Source organism: Apteryx rowi, unplaced genomic scaffold, assembly GCF_003343035.1.
Source record: "Apteryx rowi isolate R43461 unplaced genomic scaffold, aptRow1 scaffold_50, whole genome shotgun sequence".
Lineage (NCBI taxonomy): Eukaryota > Metazoa > Chordata > Aves > Apterygiformes > Apterygidae > Apteryx > Apteryx rowi.
This window is the reverse complement of record NW_020450761.1, coordinates 777,477-801,840: the sequence shown is the minus strand read 5'-3', so window position 1 is coordinate 801,840 and position 24,364 is coordinate 777,477. Positions and strand designations below refer to the sequence as shown.

Sequence of the window (24,364 nt, the reverse complement as noted above, 5' to 3'; positions counted from 1 at the left end):
AGATATTCCATTCAGCAGTAGGCTGAAAGAAAAGATGAGCAATGTTCAGGTTGAAGAACAGTTGAGAAATTTCTTCTCATTATTTCACAATTGAATATTAGGAGATATGCAAACGCAAATGGAGGTTTTTATTTTACTACAGCAGGAATATAGAACCAGCTAAGATAAACTGAGCTAAAAATGATATGCTGTGATACATAATTTGCAAAGGAAAATACCATGACCCTTTTCACTAGCATAGAGGAGAGAGGAACATATATCACTGGTCTGAGTAGGCAGGGACAACCTCTTTGTATGGGACTTCCCAGCTCTTGGGCGCAGGAAGAGAAATTAGTAATTCCTAGTGTGGGAAATCCTCCGCAGCTGCAGTAACACTCACCTGCCAGGAACACTCCTCCACATGTCCCCAGCGACGCATTTTATCATCAACATCAACAGATGATGAGCTCAGATACAGAAATTAAGTGAGACATTCGCACTTGGGTATGTCAGCAAGAAGTTTCCCTATACAGTCAATAGAGGGAGAGAGAGGTTTCTCCAGAGGGCAACTTGGGATACCCCGGTTAAGCCGCTTCTTCTCTGAATCAGCTTCTGGAAGAGTTTTTCTCTCTCCATTATTACTATATATAGAAATTAGTATATATAGTGAACTTAAGAGGACCAGCCTCTGGGTGTAGGTGCTGAATGAGTGCTTAGAAGTAAGTGAATTTCATGCACTCCCCAAGCCCTTTGAGATAAAAATACCTGCCACATCTTCTGACTAAGGACTTTCCCACCTGATGCCCTCTGTACCTTTGAATTTTCTGGGTTTACTACAGTGCCAGCAGCTCAAGCTGAGCAACTGTTTAATATCCCTGCCTGCATGAGCGAGCACATGAGGTGAGTAAGCAGGGGTGGGCGTCTGCACGGCTCCAGTGAGCCGCAGCAGTGGGCTGCAGCAACTGAGAGTGAAAGCAGTGGGATGGGGTGTGAAAGGTGACTGGCAGTGGTTGGTTAGTGGTCTGAAGAGAGATGAGTGAAAGTGCTTGAACGGGTGGGGAGGGGATTTGGGGAGGCCCGACCGGTCATGAGAAAGACACTACCCGGGGTGCCTTACAGGCATATGTTCTGTGCACCGTTTTCTCTTCCATGAATGCAGTTTTAAACACTTTACATCATTAAAAATGTAAGTGTGCATATATCTAAAAATACATAATATAGCAATGTATAATTAAAGAGGGGAGGAAACGAAGGAGAGATTCAAGGAAGGTTGAGGAGTCACAGTGAGGAGTTCTCCCGGGAGAGACGAGCACGAGACTAACGCATCCTTGCAGACTTCAATGTGCCTTTGGTATCTGTTGTAGCACCAGCGGGTGCAGTGTGACAGCCTGAGGCGCTGATCCCATGGGTGGCTCTCCATGAGGACACACGTGCCCGGCCAAGAGCTTGGTGGAGTCCTACTTGCCCCAGTGCCACCAGCTGGTGCCACCAGCAGGGCTGTCCCAGGGGCTTGCGTTGCCAGGGGCCCTTATCGTTGTGGCCTTCCCACCACCAGCGGCCTTCGCCAGCCCCATGCGGCACGGGGAGGCCTCTCCAGGTGGCAAAGGACATCTGTCGGGCCAGCATCTGGGAGCCTGCTCGCCCCACTGTAATGAATTCAATTAAAAAAAAAAAAAAATCACAGTCATATATATTTGGACAAAAGAGCAAAGGCAGCCGTATGTGAACAGTAGTACTTCATACTCTGGCACAGATTTGGATTAGGTATTGTTAGCAGGGTGTTTTGGTTTTTTTTGTCTTAGTTTTGATTAAGTAAGGAACATGGCTATCTTTTTTTAATACACCCTCATTTTTTTATGTTGCTGTCATTACATGTTTAATTACTATTATTTCCTCCATTTGGACAAAGCACATGGACAAAAACAAAAGGTTCTTCTGTTTACTTTTTGGTTTTCAGTAGATATTTTATGAAAATGTTTCCTTTTAAAATTGAAGAACTTGTCCATGAAAATCTTTTTAAAAATCTTGCTTGTACTTCTCTTTTCAACTTTTTATTACAACTAACATTTAACTTCTCCCAATTTTTGAATTCTAAAGGGTAACACTATTTTTTCAGATAAAAATAAAACATACTATTTTTTAAGTTAAAGGTACTATATGTTGCTTATTTTTTAAATTTCTGTACAAATCTTAGTTTAGGATTCCGAAGTTTTTGTCTCAATCATAGCCATTTTAGTTAAACAAACACTAAAAGGTTTAAACAATTTTCTCAAACACCTAAAGGACACAAAACTCCCCTGCTCAACTAATACAAAATTATTAGAAATTGCTCTTCTTCACTAAAATCACAGTCCATCCTGTCCAGACTGTGCCTGTGCCTGTGCTCAGCACCGCCTGCTTCAGGTGAAGGTGAAGAAATGCCTCAAGAGGCAGATGCAGGATAATCTCTTCTCCCCCAACCCTCCCTCCTGTCCTGCATACTCCCCATGAAGACCTCACCCTAATCCCAAGAAGTCGGAGACTGACTTAATCTTTCAAGCAGAAGGCTTCCAATTGTTGTTGTTGTTATTATTATTATTATTTTTGGATTAACTGTTACAGCTTTTGTTTTCCACTGAAATATTCAATTCTTCTTTGAAGCTTGCTAAACACATTGTCTCAGCATCCTGTAGCAAAGAACCTGATGGTCTAATTGTGGATCCCATGCAAAAGTACTTCCTGTTATCAGCTTTGAATTTCCTGTCTTTTCCCACATAATTGAACTCCTTCTCCTTCTTGCATGAGGACCGTGAGCGCAGAATCTCTACAGTCTCTCTCCCTGTCACTCAGTACTTTTTATTCAGTTATTTGGTTCCTTACTATTGTGGATCATCCCTGTGACCTCTTTCTCCCTCCTCAAGAGGTTTTATTTTCTTTTATAGTCTCTTTGCTCCTGTCTGAACCTTGACAAATAAATAGTGCAGAAAATTCAAACGCAATTTTCAGAAAAGATTTGAAACATCCCAACAAATTTGAACTAACTGATTATCAGTGACTATTAAAGTGCAACATCAGCATTTTAGAAATGGGATCATGAATTTCACTCCCTCTCTCCTCATTCAGACTGTAGTTTTGTAATGTATTACTTGGCCCAAGACTCTCAAAGCCTGGCATATATCTATCTTCAGACATYCAAAAAAGAGGTCCCACCTGTGAAAATCAGTCTGTTTATTTAGGTGCCTACTCATGTGTCTAGAAATCTACCTTAAAGACTTATTTTTTGAAGATTTAGGAAAATGGGATACATTACAGTGAGAATGAGAAAGAAATTTCTTGGGCGATACAGCACTGATAGTTATATGTCCAAACAAAAGCTCACTATTTTATTAAAACCAAAAGAGAGTGATAAAAAGATAGTAACTCTTATTTTGACTAGGGAACAGGTTAAATTATTTTACCTGCTGTTAAGAACCCTTGATCTTTTAATGCTTCTGCTTCCATACTTTCAAATGTGCTGAAATCCCATGAATGCCTACGAGAAAGTGAGGAAGCCCGGAAGCTGAAAGGTCATATGGGAGGGGAAGGGCAGCTCTTAGATATAACTTGGCCAATCTTTTGTTCAAAGAAGCCAGTCTCCTGATAGAAGAGAAGCCAAGCTACAGTCCTGAGGGTCAGATCACCTCGGTGAGCCACCCTTCTCTGACAAAAACTGCCATCCTTCTCCACCGAAGACGATCGTTGCACAGGGCAGGACGATAGAGGTGAGACAAACTCCCCCTCCAGTGCCACGGGGAGTGCAGTCATGAGGAGCACAGACTTAGCGCACTTTTTAATTTCAGCCAAAACCATGGAAATCATAAGACACTGGATGAGCTTTTCGTATCAGTAAGTAAGAGAGACTTTCTGGGAACTAATTTGATTTGGCTAGATGGAAAACTGTGGTATCCAAGACAAAGCTAATAGCTTTCTCTCAGCTGTTACCTGTTTCCTAGGCAAGGCTGAGGGAGCAGTGAGAACTGCACAGCTCTGAGTGCTGCCAGACAAGCCTCTGCAAGAAGGTGCTGTAGTTTAGCAGATAGTGAGGAAACCTTCTGGGGAAAGGAGAGCCTAGAAAACAGAGAGGATCAAAACCGAAGTAGATGCTAGTGAATAAGCCAGAAATTATGAGGACCTGGGGAACACATCAGTCAGATGTGTCTATTAAAGAGATTTGTATATATGGCAGCATCTCACAAATCCAGAGAACATAATGCCGACTACAACCATAAGAGAGAAAAGATAAACGCACAAAAGAGAATTCAGTAAAACCCGGAAGGTATCAGATAAAGGAGTTTAACAGTAAGTATCCAGACAAATGTAACAAGCTTAAAAAAGCAATCAGAATATTTTGCCATGGAGGATGATTTCAATAATAATAGGCAATAGGGAAACATTGTGGAACAACATTATATCTACCCACAATCTGTTCAGGAAAGAAAGGCTGGTCCATAGAGGCAGAGGAGATACTGCTGTATAGAAGAACAGCATAAATGCTTTTTAGATTAACTTTAAGTGGGAGGGGCCATGCAATTGAATCTCCAAAGACAATTAAATAAATGCTAAACTAGAAATTCCAAAGAATTTTAACAACTTTTGGAAAATAAAGATATTAGTAGGACTTGGTTGCTAATATCCTGCCTAAGAAAAGGAAATTGAATAAGCAATGCTGAACTGAAAAGAGCTGCTAACAAAATGGTAGTTACAGGGACTTAGGCTTCTCCATATACTTGGCCAAACAGATCAGGAGGGACACAGATTAGAAGAGAGATTTCCTGACACCTTAGGCGACAGCATCTTGGGAAAGTGACACACAAAAGGAAGAAACTAGGCTTAACTCGGGTATTAATCACAAACTGATAGTCGCTAACTCATTAGTCTTAACATCTAGATGGACCACAAGTTTAATTCAGTACAGTAGCTTCTGTATTCATGGATCAGAAATTTCATCTCTTTGAGGTGATACTCTTTTATTTTCTTTAAAAACTGTGACATAAACATGTACTTTAGTATCTAAGAAAGTCAGCAAGGAGCAATTTTATCTTTCTCCTTCTAAATCTACCCTTAAGAATTGGCCAGGCAAACAGAGGAGAGTACTAAACACAGCTTTATGAGCTGCTGCTCCTCCTGGAAGCCTGAAAGCCTTCAGAGGACTTCTCATGTGGCTCAGCTGCTATCAGCTTCTCGATAAAACATACTGACGCTCTGCACCGGCCACAAATTTAGGATTCACTGAGCAGGGCTGAACTGCAGCTATAGAGCATCCTGATAATCCTGCCTTCCCAGCACAGTTTTATGCTGGCTTCACAGCAAGCCAGGTACAACTGGTGTTTGCACCAAGCCTTGTTTGAAATGCTCCTACCCAACTCTGCTCACTGCTGTAGGAACACTGCCTCAGCTTAGTTTTATTCTAGACACAAAATGTGTCTTACTGTCTCACAGAGTAGTAAGCAGGGCTCGTCTTCACTGCAAGTTACCACTGTATCACAGCACAGCGTTGAGGAGTCCCACTGGCACAACGCCCACAGTGACTTTGCAATTATGTTCACCTAAGTTACAGTCAGCGGTGTGGCAGCCAGCTGCAGTTTAAACCTGCTGGGACCACAGCTTAAGCACGATTAGCTGGCACAGCGACAATCATGTATTTGTGTACACTGACTTCAGCTCTATAGGCAGGAGCAGGCAGTGTACCAGCAAGAAAAGGCATACCTTGTGTATGCATTCGGGGTTTGCAGAAACTACGCAAGGTAGCACTGGATGCAGGAAAGTGAAAAGTAAAAACAGATATAATGAATAAGCGAATGTTTTATAACCATAGAAAGAAAGTATCATACAAAGAATAGCTGAAAAAAGACAAAGAAAAGGAAAGCAAGTATGTGAACAAAGAATGCAAAAGAAAAAAAGAAGAAACGTGAGAAAGGGGTGCAAGTTAAGAGGTACAATTTTGGAGTGGACAAAGATGACAAAATCAGAATTAAAAAAATGTACAGAGTCAGGCAGGTATGACAGCAGGCCCATTAAACACCCCATGGTTTTGTTCCATACAAAGGATGCCCCTTTGGATGGGACAGAAAATGTTAGGCAAAAGGGATATGAAGCAGCAATATGTTTTTTCCAGCCAAGTGCCATCTGTAGCCTATGCTGAAAATTTCTTTCTTCTGTACTTGAAGCTTATTAACAGTTTAATATATGATAGTATCACTGGTGACACTGAGGACACTGGGCTTTAATGAATCAATAGATTTATTCCATCTTTAACTAATTTGAATCTCTAATCCTCTTGTTTGTGCAAACTCTTCTTCCTTTAGGTCAAAGTATTAAACAGGCTCAAGAAGTAAATGAGGAAAACATACCAGAAACCCTGTGGGGAATGTTTAAATTAAAGTTTTCTAATAGGCAAATCAACTCAGTGTTGTGATCACAGCCTCAGTTCAGTTTCTTCCCCTCCCCCTCCACCAACAGCGCTGTGAGTAAAGCTGTGGGAATAAATAGCCAAAAAAAGGAAGGGGTTTTGGTTTTCTTTTAGTTTCTTGGTGCTTGTGTTGCTTTAGACTGGTTTTTATTTTAACTGCTCTCGTTATAGACATGCAAGAGATTTTAAAGCACAAATTTGTAAAAATCAAACACACAACCCAAAATGTCAGCCTGCAGCTCTTTCCCCATCTTTCATGGCTGGTTTGCCATGTGTACTGCTGTATACTTGTGTTGGTTAGGCATCTGACTTTTTTTAGCGATGCAAATTTTACTGGAGCAAACCCTTATGTAGACAAAAATCTTGCTGATATACATGTCTTCCACCAGCATAACATATTTCAGTTAATGAGTCAGAATACACTTTGATATCGGTATAAAAGGTTCCTCCTGGGGGGAGGATTGCTTCTTTACTGATAGAATGTAGATAAGTGCTGAACTTTTCTCTTCCCTTGCTTAGTCTTCAATAAATCAAACCTATATCTAGTACTGCTCATCTAGAAATAATACAGCTTCTTGTCATCACCTTTTTGACTGTTGGTCCATTTCACCATTCTTAGTTTGATTGTATGCTCACCAGAAAAGGGTATATTTAAAATCTTCTTGAAAGCAAAAGTTTTATTTCAGTTGACAGTATGAACAGGATCAAATGCCACTGATCATAAAAGGAAAAGAAAGAAAACTGACTCAAAAGTTTGAAGCTAGCACATGGTTTATAGCTGCCCGAGACACTTGTATTTAATATTGAGGAAGCACTGACTTTCTGGCCTCCAGTGGTGAACCTCCTAGATAGACAGACACAAAAGGAATCAAGTTCAAAATGAAGTCTTAATGCCGTGAGCTTCTTGCGAATACTACAACAACATTCTGGCAGACTGGGCTCCCTTGGCTCTCATACTTGCAGCAATTTGACTGTCTCTTTTGGTTTAGCATGATGCTTGGCAAGTTTCCTAATCTTACATTATCTGGGAAAGGAAGACAAGAGAAGCTGGTAAGTTCAGGGAGCTTTTGAATATGCTTCTTCACCAGTTTGTTCACAGCAAAACAGTTGGCTGTGCATAGAAGTGTCAGGACTCCAGCTCAGACTGCTAGCTTGCAAAGGGTTCAACTGAACTGCATCCAGGCACCAGGATGCTCAGCCACCACAGCATGTGTGTGGTGTAAGAACCTAGATGGAAGAAGATTAGATAGCAAATCAGACAGAATTTTGCATGTGATTTCCTGGGTTTGTCTAAACTTATAGCAACAACAGTTAATTATAGAAGGTTCTGAAGGCAGCTCCTGGATGGGTTGTGTCACTTAGACGTTAGAGTCCAGCCATGAATTGCCAGCTGAGCATTACCGTTTGTGGCAGGAAGCCGCTATGGATGCCAAGCTCACAGAAACAGTTCTTGTGCCTTCCCCCTCAGGGGTGGGAGTGACAGACACCAGAGATGGAAGACTTGGGGGAGAATAAGCAGCAGGATGACAGCAATAGCAGTACTCTGGTGCAGAGAGAATCAGGGTGGGCACCGGTCATCACCTGCGGAGAGGCAGCCACAGAAGGTGGCTGCACACAGAAGTTATTTGTGGTCATCCCTCTAGATGTACTTACTGCTGTACTTACTTCCAGACCGAGTGCCTCTCTTTCTACCACACATGAATCCCCCTGTTCTGAGAATCACTTTCTCTGGCTCTTAAGTAAGGGCAGATTAATATTTTAATAAAATTCTTGAGGCTACTTTGAAGTGAAGGGGCAAGGCAGACTGGCCTTTCGATAGCAACTGCTGGTGCAGGAATCACTGCGCAAGTTGCTATGCAGCGAAGACAGCACCCTAAGACTCCTTGTGTGCAACAAAATCCATCATTTGTGCTCTGGTAGTACCTCAGAGCATGTCTGCATAGCCCAGTGGCTGCACAGAGATACCTGGGCTTCCTCTAGACAGTAGTTGCACTAGTTTCGCAGCAGTTCAAGCTCAGTGCAAGCTCAGATCTCTCTCTCCATATCACTTCATTCTGCCATATAGATTCACCTGCATGTAGAATTTTTAAAAGTAAATGACCAAGTTTAAGCTACCTGTTTAACTTATATGAGTTTTGATCTGCAGTTTCAGAGCTGTTAAGTCTTATTTATTTTAGACTGCGGGAGAGCTTTTAAGCACCGATTTCACAGGTACTGCATTTATTTTTTCTTGGCTGATATTACTGATTTCATTTTTTTGTTCTTTCTTCTGGGAATCTGAAATCTTGCATGAGTGAGTTTCTGCTCACTTGTAACACCAACACATCAAGTAATTAACAGTCTTTCCTGCTGAAGTTAATGGCCTTCTCCTTCCTAGCAACCTTAGTTCAAGGTCACAATGATGGATTTAAATACTTCATGAATTTGCATCTCATTTTCTGCCCACAGACACTGCTCATTAAAAGATCCAATTTCCAGTGACATTCTCCCTTTCAAAGGACATCTACAGGAAATATAAATGCTCAGCCCTTTGTGAGCAATCTGCAAGGACATGCAGGCTTATAAAAAAAAAGGGGGGCAGTTAACCAAATCCTTTAGTTTCTGTTTTGAGTGATTGGCCAGAGGAATGCAAGCTATGCTGTATTTCAGCTGTTCCCAAGGATGTGTGTGCATAACTTGTTGATAGTGGTACTTGAGGCTCCGGTGATAGCTGTGTGACTGTACTCGAATTGTCATCGTCCGGGAGCAGAACCAGCCCCTGCCTCCTCTCAGGAACAGCGGGCACTAAACAAAACAAAGCAGGAGCCATCGGTTCAAAGAACTGGCACTCGTAACACCTGCTTTTTGCCAAAAAAGAGAGATTCTAGGTCACCTCAGCTCTCTCCCTAAGCTCCCAGTAACTGTTGGGTTGTAAGGAACTGCATGACTTGCTGCAGCAATTGGTGCCAATATCTGATACACAGGAGAGCGGAGACTTTTGTCTTACAGGATCTGATTGACAGGAGTAAAACTCCGTACCCAGAACACCAGCACACCTCATTGGGAATACAGATCACTGCCAAAATAGGAAAGAAAAACTCACCACTACCTTAAAGTATTGGCATTATGTTTTTAAAAACTTACTGGTGGCCAAGGTATATCTCTTTCACAGTAAAAATTACTCAGAGTGCACTGTAAATGCACAGACACAGATTAGTGCTGAACATCTGGTTAAAATAAATTACAGTCTTATTTTGCAAATAAAAGTTCCTAGGGTCTACATGACAAAGTCTGGCCAGCATAACTATCTCATGGGGAAAAAAATCACATCCCTAGTCTACAAAGATAACTATTTTGGCATGATTCCCCTCCCCACTATACAGACTTACGTAGACTTACACCAAATGGAAGAGTCCTTTTGCCAGTATAATGCACATTGTTTGGGAGGTACTTCAGCCACGCTGGCAGAAGTCCGTCAACTGGTATAAGCCATGTCTCCATTAGGGGATCTGGCCAGAACAGTGATACCAGCAAAGCCTCTGTGCCATAGAATAACCCTTTTTCCCCTGCTACTAGTCTCTAACATATTTCAGGTCTAAAGCATCCTTCTGATAGGAACCGCACAGAATTCATGCCCTTTCTCGTATCAGCAATACATTATTTCTTTACGCAGAGGAATTAAAATACACATATGGGTAGAGGTGTGTTTCTTTCAAACATCCCAGTGGTACTTGCTCTTCTCATGCAGGTTGCCTGTTGTTTGTTCGGGTGTTGGTTTGGGGGGTGGAGGGGCAGAGATTATTTGCATTTTATTAAGTCTTCATATTTTGCTTTTGCATGGCAGCATTTGAATAAATCTAACAGTCAGAGTTAATGGATTACAATTGCCTATGCAAATGAATTTAAGAGATTATTTGAGTAACAAACCAAAGTCCTTCAGACTGTTTTTGAGTCATATTTTTACACCTTGACTTTTCCTTGTTTTTTCATATGGTCCCTTTTGGCTCTTACCTGATAACATTTGCCAAAGGACTTTCTGGATGAACACAAAAATTGAAGATTTACCAGCCAAACCTAACCTATGAGTCCCCATGGAGCAAGGCAACTCATAAAGGTATCTTGGATTAAGAGCAGGAGTCCGTTCATTGTGGCAACAGGCAGTTTTCACCTGTGCTATTTAGACAGTTGATTTTATCTAGATTTCCAAGTGCCTCAGTCTACACAGACTCTCCTGATTCCTTTACCAGCTCTTTCACCTTTCATTTGTCTCTCACGTCTTGTGGTTTTGTGAGAGCTGTGCACAGAACAGAAAGGACAAGGAGGAGGAGTGGAGGAGAGGAACCCAGACCAAAAAAAACCTCTTTTCCGAGCAGATGCAGACCAGGAACTTCTCCTTATTTTAATTTCCCATTATCACTTTACTGTGAAAAGATGAAAACATGGAGCAAGCCACCTAGAGGCCTTCAAGAACATTACTAAGTGGAATAGACCCTGAAAGCAATTCAGAAGAGTGAGTACACTGATGCCAGCAACCTTCCTGCTCTTGGGTGTGGAGTGGTAGAGGGGGAACTTGCCACTCCATCAGGCTACCTCCCTGCAAGGACACACCTGCCTCCTCTCTAGCTGACAGTGACACACAGTGCTCCGTGGAGTACAGCACACAAGGGCTGATTTAGGAAACAACAAGCAAAAGAAATGACCAAAAAATGCTACCACTTCTCTTCCTCAAATAAAGCTATTACAAGTGAGCAAAAATGGCTTGGGTTGCTAATGAAGTGGAAGCTACCGGAGCAAATGCATGCACATATTTTCCAGCTGGCCTCTGGTAGAAGTATAACTGTCCATTAACATCTACAGCATTTTTTTTTATTTGGCTCAAGCTTTTTTTGTGCTTATTCATTAAATTGCAGATACTTTATCATAAGGTTAGAGTTGTTGTTTCATTCCCCTTGTAAGTCAGTTGATTGTCACAAGATTTAAAAAAGCTGAAAGCCTGCTTCAAGAAGTCATGTGAGGAATGTGTGGCATTTCTGAAGAAGGTGCCAGTGGCATTGCATGAACTTTTAACAGAGCTTGCTGCAAAAACACAGAATTGGCTTGTGCTGGCCCAGAACATGAAGCCGACAATTCCAGTTTGCTATTGCTGTTGTTCCTATTGCTCAAGGCCGAGTGCAGGTCAGTCAAACCAAAGGCATTTGGATCAGGACTTAATGTCTAGACAACAAACAAGAGAGGGATCAAGCATTTCTCTGAGAGATGTTAAAACAAGAAGAAGCAAAAAAAAAAAAAAAAAACAACAGCGTGACCGGTCCCTCATGGTTCAGCTGATGGTACAACCTGATCAGACTAGCTCAATTTCACCCCACTCATTCACATGCTCTGCCTTTTCTGGCAGAGGCCACTCTAAGCAAGCCCTTCTTTAGCAAACTGATATGTTTTCTGCCTTTCTTGTCCCTCCTTACCTCAGGTAATAACCTGCGTCTCAAGCCCTCTCTTAGCACAGTTGAATACATTTATTAAATAAAAGCCCCCGCTGCAGAAGCGATGTGTTGATGACAAAAGTGATGCCAAAGTACTTTGGACATTTCTACAAGTGGCTGCTTTCAGTTCCCATTTCTCAGACTGTTACATGATTTAACTCTTTTGCAGTAGCCCGCGAGTGACAGACGCTGGCAGCTGGAACATGCAGGGAACATAGTGCTGCATGTGTTCATATTTTCTTGTATTACTAAAATACCAGCTGCAGCCAAATTTTTAAATTTGGGCTTTTAAATTAGGTGGCCTATTTGCAGTGTAGGGGCATTCAAATTGAAGGTAAATTACTAGCAAGACTGAGAATTCAGGTGCAAGGTTTGGAAAAAAAAAATCACACCTGTGTCCTCTTTCAGATCCATTTTGTCATTATTTTCATTTTAAAGTCATTCTAAAGATTTTGACAGTAGTCCTAATACCTCTAGCTTCTTTTCAAATGATGAAATTATAAGAGCAACGTTGCAGTATAAGATTTTACTTCATTTATTGCAACATAGGAGTTCAGTTAGCAATACTTGTTCTCTCTTCCAAAGTGATCCAAAAATCTCTATGGCTATTTGCTAAGTTTACCCATGTATGTCAATGTAAATTCTTTAGAATCGATTTGATAAACTTGACCAGAAGAAGAAGAAGGTGGCCAAAAGCTGAATGGTTCTTGGTGGAACTGAGATTCTTGAAAATACACAATGGTGCTACATTTGTTTCCACATACAAATTATATACAGCTTCTTGCATTCTATCCAAGTAGGATAATGTGGGAAGTTCAGACTAAGATTCCTAAGTATCGATGTAAATAAATAGCAAATTAGTTGAATAGGATTATCAACCTGCAAAAGCAAGCTGCTCCGAAAATCCATGAAAAGAAAATTGTGAAGGATTGAATAGAGCAGCTTTGACTGTATTGTTTGAACGCTGAGGATTTTGTCCAGAAGGCCTTCCTGCCCTCTTTCTCTTATTAATTATAATATTGCTCCCTAAGAAGTGGCACCCATTAAATATCACCAATGAGTTGCTGCAGTGACATTACAGCTGTTACACTGACACCAGAAAAACCTCATTTTAGTGTGGGCCTTTCCAGGAACAAGAAAACAAGGCAGCCTCCACTAGGTCTGGGCTTTTGCATATTGCAGAGCCACATCTAACTGAATTAACTAGAGACGCCAAGACTAAATTGCTGAAACATTTCTCATGCTGACTTGGTTTAACAAGAATGCAGCCTAGTCTGAAGACTGTATGGATTTCCAAGCAAGATGAATGATCAATACCTTACTAATCATGTGTTTAAGGAGACCACTTGATCATTCTCCACAGACTAGGTTTATTCTTCATGTCCCTCCGAACTCTGGAGGAGATCTGTCTGCCAACAGATTCAGTCTCCAGGAGAGTGAACAGAAATAATCGTGCTTGTTACTACAACCACAGAGATTTATATGTTTCTAAGCATGTGCATCAGTTTTCATGAATAAATCTAACCACGATTAGTCCCTACTCTTTAGACATCTCCATCTGAGTGCCATGGTTAGTTAGCCTCAGGCAGACAATATTTCTATTGATTTCACTTCACACAGATTTTAATGAGAGCCTGGCCAGAATAGGACCTGCAAGATATGCTCCCAAGATCACAGGCTCACAAGTGCAAGTATTTAAACAAATTTAGAGCAAAGACAAGGAAAAAAGAAGTTAGGTGAGACCACTAAGACAAGAAGCAATTTTGTCCAAAGTCAGAAACCTTAGATTTCACTGGAGAAACAAACAGGTGTGCAGCCAGTAGTTAATGTAGCAGCTACAGACCCGAGATTAACGCATTGTGAAAATGCAGAATTCAGAATAGATCCATGGCTGCCACAGGCAAAGACGAGGACAAAAAACCCTCTGACTTGATGCTCCGGCATGTTGGACGGAGCTTTGCCCAGGAGCACCCCAAGGTGAAGCCACTGGGCAGGCGGGCTCCCCAGCAGTGGGCAGCAGAGCTTGCATGGTGGTGACACATTCTCTTCCTTCACATGAAAATTTGATAAATTGCACCTGGCTCCATTGCCGGCACGTCAGCACTCCCAGGCGTAAAAAGATATCGGCCTCTCTAAAGATACCGGCTTCGTGAAACACCACACCTCGGTGCAACGCAGTCAGGGTCTGAGCTGCCCTTATTTGCATATACTTAGGTTTGCATAAAGGACCCATAAACCTTTCAGGGAAAGAACAGCTACAGACTTGTCTATTTTTTATGTTCTAAGAACTTTTCTCCTTAGCTGCAAGATGACATTTTAACGAGGTTTCACGGCATAGAAAACATGGGACGATTTAACCAGCTCTCTGCCTCCCCAAACTGTCTCTGAAATGAGTTACTACTCAGGAAAGAAAGCTTTTATGAGAATTTATGTCGCTCATATTGAGGCAGGGGTGAGTGAAAAGTCATTCAGCTGCAAAATCTTGGCATTGGCGCTGATGTCATTTCCCCCCCCCGTAGCAGATGGGGAGGCTGTGTCACTGGGACCAGTGCGAGTTTCTTCAAAAGCCTCGCGCGGGTGTTTGCTTGTTTGTTTTGGAGTCACGGAGAGGGCAGCATAAAATTGCCACGAGGCGATTCCCGTTCAGCAAAATGGAAGTCACGCAGGCTCTTCATTCAATACAATGTGGCTCAAGAGGATATCCTGTCAAACCAATGATAACGAGGGAAATAAAGTCACTTCCTCACCAGCTGTTTGATTCAGGTAGAAAAAGGAAGTCTTTACTTCCTCATGTTTGCTCTGCCCACCACCCCCGCAGTAATAAATGCAGAATACCATGCTGAAGCTGGTTTTTCCCTTTGCATTTGCAATAAGGAGCATTCGTATCATGAACGCATCACTAGGCTCAGCATATGGGAAGCATTTAGTTCGCCACAGCCTGGAAGTTATGCCCTGCCTCTCAAGCGGGGATGAAGCCTGAGCTGCAAAAGTACCGAGACTAAATAAGCTTGGCTCAATCCTTAAGTAACACATGTTCACGTAATTAAAGATGGCATTTTTTTGTCAGATCAGAGCTGCCAAATCTGGGCCCTCAGAGCAGCAGGATAGGGCGATCTGGATGCTTTGTTTGCAAAACGCCCTGACTCGGTGCATTATTATACCTCCTAATCCTCACACAGAGACAAACTCCCCTTTTGCCCTGGGATCCTTGGAAAGCCAAGTAACACCAGTCAGTAATACTATATGCCTTCGCTGAATATAGTTCAACAGGCAAGAGGAGTAGCTCGGGATGCCCTCCAGGCAATCTTCCCAGCCTGCCAAGCAAGCCCACATAGGCAATGCAGGCAACTTTGGTACTTTGGTGCTAAGAGGAGCTTAGGCAGAGCATCTTTCCCTTCACTGCTGCCATCTTTCTCGCTTTACACAAACATTCAATATAAATTTAGATAGTAAACCAACAACGGACTGATTTGACTTAATATAAGTGTCTATAGAAATTAGTTTAAAAAAAATGGAAAAACTAAATTATTAAAAAATTACTAAAAAAAAAACAACTCTGGAGCTGAATGAAGAGTTCTTTCCCATATAATTTCTAATTGTCCTGATATAGTTTTACATCCAGGATGTAACTTTGCATTAAATTTTCAATAGGTCAGTCTTAAAATAGAAGCCTATAACCATTTTCTTTCCAACTGTGTAACACTTCCAGAAGGGGTGACCATGCCAGAACTTGTCTCAACCTATTTGCCAGGGCCATGCTGTGGGGACCCTTGCTTTCATTACAAAAGATACTTTTCTGAGGACATCAAATGTTTCAAGTAGTTTTGCTGATCTTATTTGTTTTAGCCTGGATTCTCTTATTTTAAACAGACCGCTTTCAGTGACAGAAATCCAGTGATAAACACATGGTTCACAGAAGGAGACAAACCTTATGGAACAGTTATGATTCTGTTTAGGGCTCTCTTTGTGCTAAAATAGTTTTCAGTAATGGGTCATACCTCCCTCCCCCCTCTCCTTGTTTTAGTACATAAAATGGACATGTGTTTATTTAAAACAGGTTTGAAACTTAAACAAATAGTGACAGGCTGTTCAAACAAGCTTTGGAAATAGGCCTAATCAGGATGTTTGAGAAGGGGAGGGGAAAGGACCATAAAGAGCTACTTGTAATATATAGCGCAGATACCATTAGGTTGGGTTCATGTTATTGTTGTAATAATCTCAGATGAAAAAGTACTGCATGCTACAGATTTTCTGCTAACATTCCTCTTCTGAGCCATAGGTTGTGCCCTACTTTTGTCCTGCACTCAAGTGTTATTGTATCCCTCAGCCCAGCTTCATACCAGACACCGGGAGCCCTGCTGAATTGTTAGAAACTCTCTTCCTAGCAAACTGGGCTGAACGCTCCTAAATTGGGATAGAAGGGAGGCAGAAAGCATGTTCTCTTTGCTCTCTATCCTCTGTCTGCATCTGCTGTCACAAATATACAGAAGTGAGACCCAACCCACAGAAAGAAACCCTTAAAATCTAGCATTAAAATGCTTTCACATGACTTGCATTTCCATGGTGCTTTTTTTTCACTTCCTCCCTTTTCCACCCCTAATAATATCAATAAGTGTTAAACTTTACCCGTGTTGTATTTTTATAAGGCCTGATCTTGAACTCCCCATACGGTCGAAACTCCCATCGAAGTCGGTGAGTCTGCACTGGCGACAACAGGATTTAGCCCAGTCTGTAACATTTTAGGATATTGTGTTACTTCGTAGCCTTAAGGAGTAATAAAAGCAGCTTTCCAAAGAGCTGTACAGCAAACTGCGTATGCTTTTCAGCTCTCTAACAGCACAGCAGAATATTAAGGCCAGAGTTTGCAAATGTCTATTTCAAAAACCAGGCAGCTAAGCAAAAGTTGCCAAATTTTCTCAGAAATGAACAGTTTGCATTAAGATACTTACCAAAAAGTTAAGCTGCTTTCACTTAAGAATACACCTTTGGAAACCCAAGTTTGAAAAAGATTGCCTGGAGGAATAAGCATTAAGAAGTAATAGATATTAGAAGGAAGATGTATTTTCATGGTCAGTCGTTTGGCCAAATCCTACAGCTATTCTCCTGTTGACACACTCACTTTTACCTGCCAAATGCACCGATAGTATTTAAAGACATATTTTGGAAGTAAACACATTTTATTTATTTGAGTCTTGCTCAGTGTCTAGCGAACAGGAGTCAGAACAGCAAAATACAAAAAACCTTACACCGCCCTCTCGTGGTAAAACCGCAAATGCTCTTATTCTTATGAGAACACTCTTATTCAATAAGAGCTATTTTGTGGATTTACCTCACTAGTTTGGGAGCAGAGCTCAGTTAGTTGCAACAGAAAAACGTTGTCCTGGCCATGCTATCAGCGTTGTCACATTTTGGAAGCTTCCCTATTTATCGCTGTCACACCACACAGCTCAATGCACGTGTCCCTCAGGACTGCTTTGCGGCTTCATGTTCATAAGGAATTCCAGGCTGCTTCACAGAAACGCCTGTGGCACAGAGTGTTACCCATCTGATCGCTATAAATTGCCATTGGATTTATGAGTCACAGAAACCGTATCTTTACTTAAACGGTCTTTCCATTCGGCGCCTGCATGCATCTCCAGACTTTCTCTCTCAGATGCGCTTTATAGAGCAGCTCTCCATCCATGGGAGAAGAACCGGGTGAGGATTCCCGTTACCCCTCATGCCGGCTGACTTGCGGGCAGTTGCCAGGAGTGGCAGTCCCTCCAATGGTACGCGTCTTCCCTCCTCTGCCTCGAGCTGTGTGTCGTGGCTGTAGGCCCCAGGGGAGTCAGATTTACAAGGTGATCACAAGGAAAAATAGTCCTTTTTCGGGGCTGTTTTCCTCTTCTGTTTGATCAGCAGGTTGGCCCAACTTGCCCTAGAGCCACCCAAGAGCCACTGCTACACCCAAGACAACAGTTATCAGGAGCACAGGACCAAGGTGTCACCCATTTTGGTGACAGCGGTCATATACCTGCAGAGGTGCAACACAGAACTGCACCCTACCAGCCTTAATTGATATGGAAGAAACATCTCAGTGGTACATTTAGGCATCTGAATCCATCCCTAGGAAACTAAATAAATACTGCCTTGTTTTCAGGACCACTGATCCGCAATATGGACTCCTGAGTCCAACAGAAACCAAAGGTTTGGAGAATGAAGTTCTATTTAGCTCCTTTTGTTTATGTATGTTTGTATATATACATTCAGGAACCAAAATGTAGGCACTTATATTTAAAAATGCTGTGCCTGTATTTTCTATTAGGCTGGGCATACCAAAAGCACTGCACAAAAGCATCGCTTCCGAGTCACTGTTTTAATGGTTTTGTTGTTTTTTGCTTTTTGTTTTTTTTCTGCTGGAGTGTTGGTGGATGACCGCTGTGCACGAAGCAAGTCCCTCTCTTAAAAGTCACTTGATGATTTTTTAGGTTCTGCAAATACTGTCTGTCGCTATCCATGTACTACAGTGCAAACCCTGTTCTGTGGCCTCCTGTATATCATTACTGTTGCGATTCTGATATTCCCTCATTTCCCTTTCTAGGATGCCTTCGTGGAGTTGTACGGCAACAGTATGCGGCCTTTGTTCGATTTCTCCTGGATCTCTCTGAAGACTATCCTAAGTCTGGTTCTGGTGGGAGCTTGCATCACTCTTGGCGCTTATCTCGGACATAAGTAGAGTCACCCAGTTTATCATGGATTATGAAAGTCTTTCAAAACAACAAAATAATATTTTTTTTTCTGTAGCACAATGGTATTTTATGAGCAGAACAACTTCCTGGCTAAAGATTAAATCAGCTATTACTGCCAAAGGAAATATCATTTATTTTTACATCGCAGGAAAATTATTTATTAAAAGATATTTACAATTTAACCTGCTATTTTGAGAAACTCTGCAACTTGTATCTGTCATCACATCATGTTGTTATTAACTTTAATGAACCCCAAAGTCTTTTAGATTCTTTTTTTTTAATTAATTAATGCAACTGACTGGATTATTTTATCTCTGAAGAGCAAATATACTGACAAAGACTTACCTGCTTACACTTATGAAGGCAGTTATTTGAGCTGCTAAAGGCTATGTAACTTGTGTTGGTTTTCCTTGCATTTTTTGGATGTCTTGGAGGGATCTGTAAAAAAAAAAGTCAGCGTGAACAAAGTTTGAACCCTATCCTGCTGGCAAAAACTGACAAGAGTAAATGATTCAACATGGTACATATGTTGAGTCAAAATGGCAACTTCTCGAAGGCCAGTTGGCTATTCCAACAGGATAACAACTTGAAATACGATTGCCTATGCCTTGCAAACATGTGTTTTCAAGTTAGCAGCTGTGCCATCACGTCATATTCATAATAGCATCATCCAGTACCCTAATACATGGCAATGCAAAWGCTTTTTTTTTTTTTTAAATAGAAGTGTGAAGTTAAATCTGTTGGGCTTGCGGTAAATTGCCCTTCCAGTGATTTTCTCAGCAGTAAAATGTTTTTGCAGCTACTGACACAGAAAGATCAGGAGACCTTAAGTGCCTGCTTCCACAGAGCAGAGCTGGAGTCTGGTGTCCTGACCTGTGTCCTGCTCCGGCAGGCTCCCATCTGCAGTGAAGCCTGCATACTTGCTGAGCCCCTCCGGCAGGGTGAGCCCGATTCCACGTGGTCTCGAACCCCTGAAAGCTGAAAAAGATGCTCGTTTTATCTGGCAAGAAGCAGACCTCAGCTGAGTTACGGATTAGCTCTGACTATCCTTGTTTATCAAACTGGACACCAAAATCAAGTTCATTTTCATAACAAAAAAAAAAAAAGAAAAAAAAGAAAGTGAGCTTTATCCTCCTGCCCCTCACCCTCGAAATTGTTTCAGCTAATAATTTCCTCAGACTGTCTACGGAATAAAAGATAATAAAGAAACCCTCCGGACCCTCTCCCTGGACAGAGACTCTCTGACACCTCGATTGTGCAGGTGCCGGCTGTCATTTCAAGTGAAAATGGGGTGGAGGAAAAGGGGGGGTGAAGTCATCGGCTTGCATTATAAATGCAACTCAAATTAAATGAATGCAGAATACTCGCTATACAGTTTTATAAACAGACGTGTGTTCTGCAGCTCGCTGCCGTGGTGTATTTTGCAGCGGGCCTGTCCATGCGCTCAGAGGGGGCCAGACCTCCAAACGACATGGGTGGGATGGGCTGCTCCGACAAATGGAAATTGCTGTCTTCAAATGTTTAAGCCAAGCACTCCTATTTTTTCTATGAAACTTTTGAAATCTGGGATTTGTGGTTAAATGGATGGCCAGAGGTAAAAAACCAAAAGGTTATAAAAGCTCTGGATAAAACGTCCAGTACAATAAAGAAATGCTAGAAAGGTGAAAAAAATATAGTGAATAAACTGTAGATGCAACCTCAAGATTTCAGTTGGATAACTTTGTGGCATTATATGCAAAATATCTCCATTAACTTGGGAATGTAAGATGTTCAATGTTAAGGCTGTAGTTGATGTTGTGTCTTCAAAGCTGCTTTTTTGTTTGTTTGTTTGTTTTAAGAGTTGTACATCTCAGCATTTGTACTGCTATTTAGTTGTGGCACCTACACTTTGTATGAGCAAAGATGGAGCGAGCTTTACATTTCAAATTTGAAACTATTTTAAAGAAACTTGTAAGGGAAATGTTTTGAAGAACACAAAAATGTGATCTAAACTTTGCTTGCTAAAAAAAGAAAAGAAAAGAAAAATCATCATGAAACCAAAAGCACCTGCAATGTGTTTAGAGAGCTTCAGTCAAAAGTGGGCACGCTCATGCAGGATACCTATGAAAAATATTTGAAATGGGAGGAACCGAATATTGTGGAGTGAGTGTGGGCTTTGTTTTTTCAGCTACGAAGCTGAATTTGTCTGAAACCAATTTCAAAACCGGAATTGGCTGGTATCGAGCTAATATTTCATTTCACAATCTAGTCTTTGTTTCAATTTGTGCCCGTGCGCCCATTAAAGTTCATGAACTATTAGACCTCAAATTGTTTCAATATCATTTATTTTATTAAAGGTTTACATTGTCAAAAATATTAAAAGAGTAACTATCAATTCCTGTGCTGCTATGCTACCAGGATAATTTGAATGGGGTTTATTTTTAATACCTTCCAATGGCAAAAGATTTTTAAAGCTGCTTTAGAAATAATATGAAGAAGACACATGATACGCATTTAAATATATATTGACAAATTTGTGTTCTGTTGTGTCTACTCACTGGACTTCCCAGTGTATTAGTTAATACCAGGCAAAAAGAAGAGTCATGATGACTGTTGCTGATTTTATTTTATTAAAGAGCTAACAGACTTTTCCCATCCTGACTGCAGAATTGTTACAGTATTGTGGCTGCATTAGCTATAATGATAGTTGATAAAACATTTATTAAGAAACATATTAGAAACATTGAATGTATATAAAAGCTTGGACTTCTTTAATAAAATCCTCTCCTTTCACTCCTTCATTTCTTTTGCAATAATTCCTGTCTCTCCTATTCTTCATTATACTTTCACAAAGAATTTTTTTTCCACAAAATGCCTTGTAGACTTTCATGCTCTTAAGACTATGCTTCAGCAAAAATCCATTCTCTGTCACTACCTGTACGCACCTAACTGTCCACTCCCAGCATATTGAAGCTGTAAAAGCAAAAACTAACACGAGAGACACGTCTGAAGTTGATTAGGTGTGGAAGATCAGAGGACCACAAAGGAGAAGGTCAAGAAGCGGAGGGAACAAAGAGATCACTGAAACATCTCCCATGTCAAAGGTGACGGATACATGGGGTATCCCTCATCCTTTCCCCAGAAGAAGGATGATAGGAGCACAGAGTAAAAGATTACAAAGACCCCCCCACACACAAACACAGTTATTCTTTACTATAAAATGTTGCTAATTCTAAAAGCAGTAATTCTTCTGAAAATTCTTATGAATTTAAGAAAAATACTTGATCTTGCTGTATTCAATGTATTTGTCATTGATTCTTTTCACTTCTTTTATTAAGAAAACAACGAAGGAACGTATTTTGCTTCTGAAAGAAAAACCTGTAAGGTCACCTCATATTGTTATAGATAATAGCCTAAGAGTAAATGGAAAAAATGAAAAACAAATTGTTCAAGATGAATATTCTGAAATCAGAGCTGACACAGAGGACATTTCTTAATCGAACAGGTATTGGATCCAACAGTGGAGTAATGGGGCCGTTGGGGTAACAGAGAACACATAGATAAGGCAGGGGGCTGGAAGATATGGAGAATGACACTGGTATGTAAGAAAATCTCAAGTTTCATAAGATGCAGGAGTTCACCCAAGATGATCTGAAAACAATGTCTAACTATAACCAGCTGCAAATTTGTGCGTTATTACATGACTCCAGTTATTCAAAAATTTCAATTATAAATGGTTTTAAAAAGTATTATAAGATTATCCAATCAATCAGTATAAAAGTTCATCGGTTTCCTGTTGTGATTTGGGATTTCACAGCCTCATTAGAGTTGCACTGATAGAGAACCATTAGGAAAAAAAATGCGTCTTTGAACACAGAAGAGCAAAAGAAAACTTGGGGTACTACAGTTCAGAGAATACAGGCCCAATATGCCCAGTCCTTGCACACACACGGTCTCCCCAGCTGAGCAGTGTGAGTCAGATACATGTAAGGACTGCATGCTTTGACTCTGAAGCATGACGCTGTGCTTAGCTGTGCATCTGCACTCAGTTTCACAAACCTAAAAATCCTGTTGATTAAAAATACTGAAGTAGCACGCTTAAAGCTTGTCTTTAATTTTTTCTCTCTCTTTCTCTCTTTAAACAAGCTAGCAAAATGTTTCATTTGTATTACAAGTTAATGGCTCAGTACTATATGAAAAATTAAACATCTTTTGATTTATGAGTATAAAAATTCTTTCTCATCGCAAAAAAACAGCTTTGTTTCTCACTTCTATCTATCTCTTTCAAACAAGGCTAAATAAAAGGAAGCCAAAAGAGCCAATTTAATCTGCATTTGTTTTAAAACGCACTCCTGTACTAAGTGTTAATGTAGCTTCATTCCATAATAAAATCCTTTTCACCAACTTATACAGCATTAAGAATTCCACATGAAAAACTGTATATTTTTATAATTTAAATAGCATATTTTTTTCTTTTTCTTCTGAATATTTGAATTTTAATTATCACCAGCATAAATGTACATAAGCAGATATCGTTTATCCAGTACCTTTGGATGATGTATGTATGGTAATGTAGTTTGTCAGTTTATCATCCTTTAATATGATTATGTTGTTCTTTGTCTTTAAAATGTTATAAGAACATGCTGCCATTAAACTCTCCATGTCTGTCTAGTTAATATTGTGAAGAAATAATAAAGCACACTGTGAGCTACTTGTTTTGCATTTGAATTGTTCAGGGTTCCTTGATAAAAATCTACTCAAGCATCTATGAATGCAATCCCGTAAACGAAACATATTCGTTCCTTCCTGATCGTGCTATTGACATGTTCTGCTCTGTATTAACATTTTCAAGCTACAGTGACTCTGTAGAAGTACTGCTGGCCCACCCGATTCTTTTCTGTGAATCAAAATATATTATGATGTTTGTAAAGCCATAGACCCTAGAACTATGGGAATATAACCAAGTCTGAGATTTCCTAAAAAAGAAAAAAACCCCACCTTTCTAATCTTCTTGGTAGCAGAGATGCTTAAAAAAAAAACAAAAAAACCTTACACCTTTAAGGTTTATGCAACAGAAACACATAAAATTTTAAATGTTTGATTTTTTTAAGCTGTGATATTTTTCAAGCTAATATAAAAAATTTTAAAAGGTGTGATATATGTCATAAGATAGTAAGTGGAGACTTGCACTCATACCAGGTTCCTGTTAAACCTAAGGGGCTCTGAGCAGGAATGTAATTATAACATTCACCTTTGGGGACCTAACCTTTACCAACTAGTCTCCACAGGCTACCCATAAAGTCCGTGGAGGGGCAGGTCTTTGAGGGGGCGAGATTAAGAGTAGCTAGAGCTGGTTCTTGGTCTGTCTGGACCATCAAGATAGAAGTTGGAAGAGCTGTATCCTTGCTTCGACAGCTAGGAGACTGGTTAAAAACAGGTCCTCAAGGTTTCATAGAGTAACTACCCCTCCCAGCACCCTGTCACACTTACTACAACATTCAGGGTGGTGTGTTTGCAAGCCACCACCTCAGGTGAGATTATTTAAAGAACATGGTTTGGTTTAAGCTTCTCTTTTATGATAGCTCAGGCTCCCAGGAATCTCAGATTTAGTCAGTCAGTCAACTCACATCTCACTTTTTCCAGGTCGGTTTGCCAAGTATTGTGGGTTCCAAATGAGACACTGGGAAAAATCACATCTAAATGGAACTTACTACATGCAATACCTGGAAGAAGACCAATAAGAACTTTCTATAAATATAATGTAAGTTGTGTACTAACTCTGTGCAGAAAAA

General features: G+C 40.6%; 1 protein-coding gene across 1 annotated transcript in view; it reads left to right on the top strand.

Moving 5' to 3' along the window:
• The window catches only part of BCL2 (BCL2, apoptosis regulator), a 96,069-nt gene extending 72,784 nt beyond the window's left edge, over positions 1-23,285 (top strand). Inside the window, exon 2 of the mRNA XM_026079847.1 lies at positions 18,446-23,285. Within this exon, the coding sequence (XP_025935632.1) occupies positions 18,446-18,580 (135 nt within the window). The 3' untranslated portion in view covers positions 18,581-23,285. The remainder of the gene's footprint in view (positions 1-18,445) is intronic.
• The last annotated feature ends 1,079 nt before the right edge of the window (positions 23,286-24,364 follow it).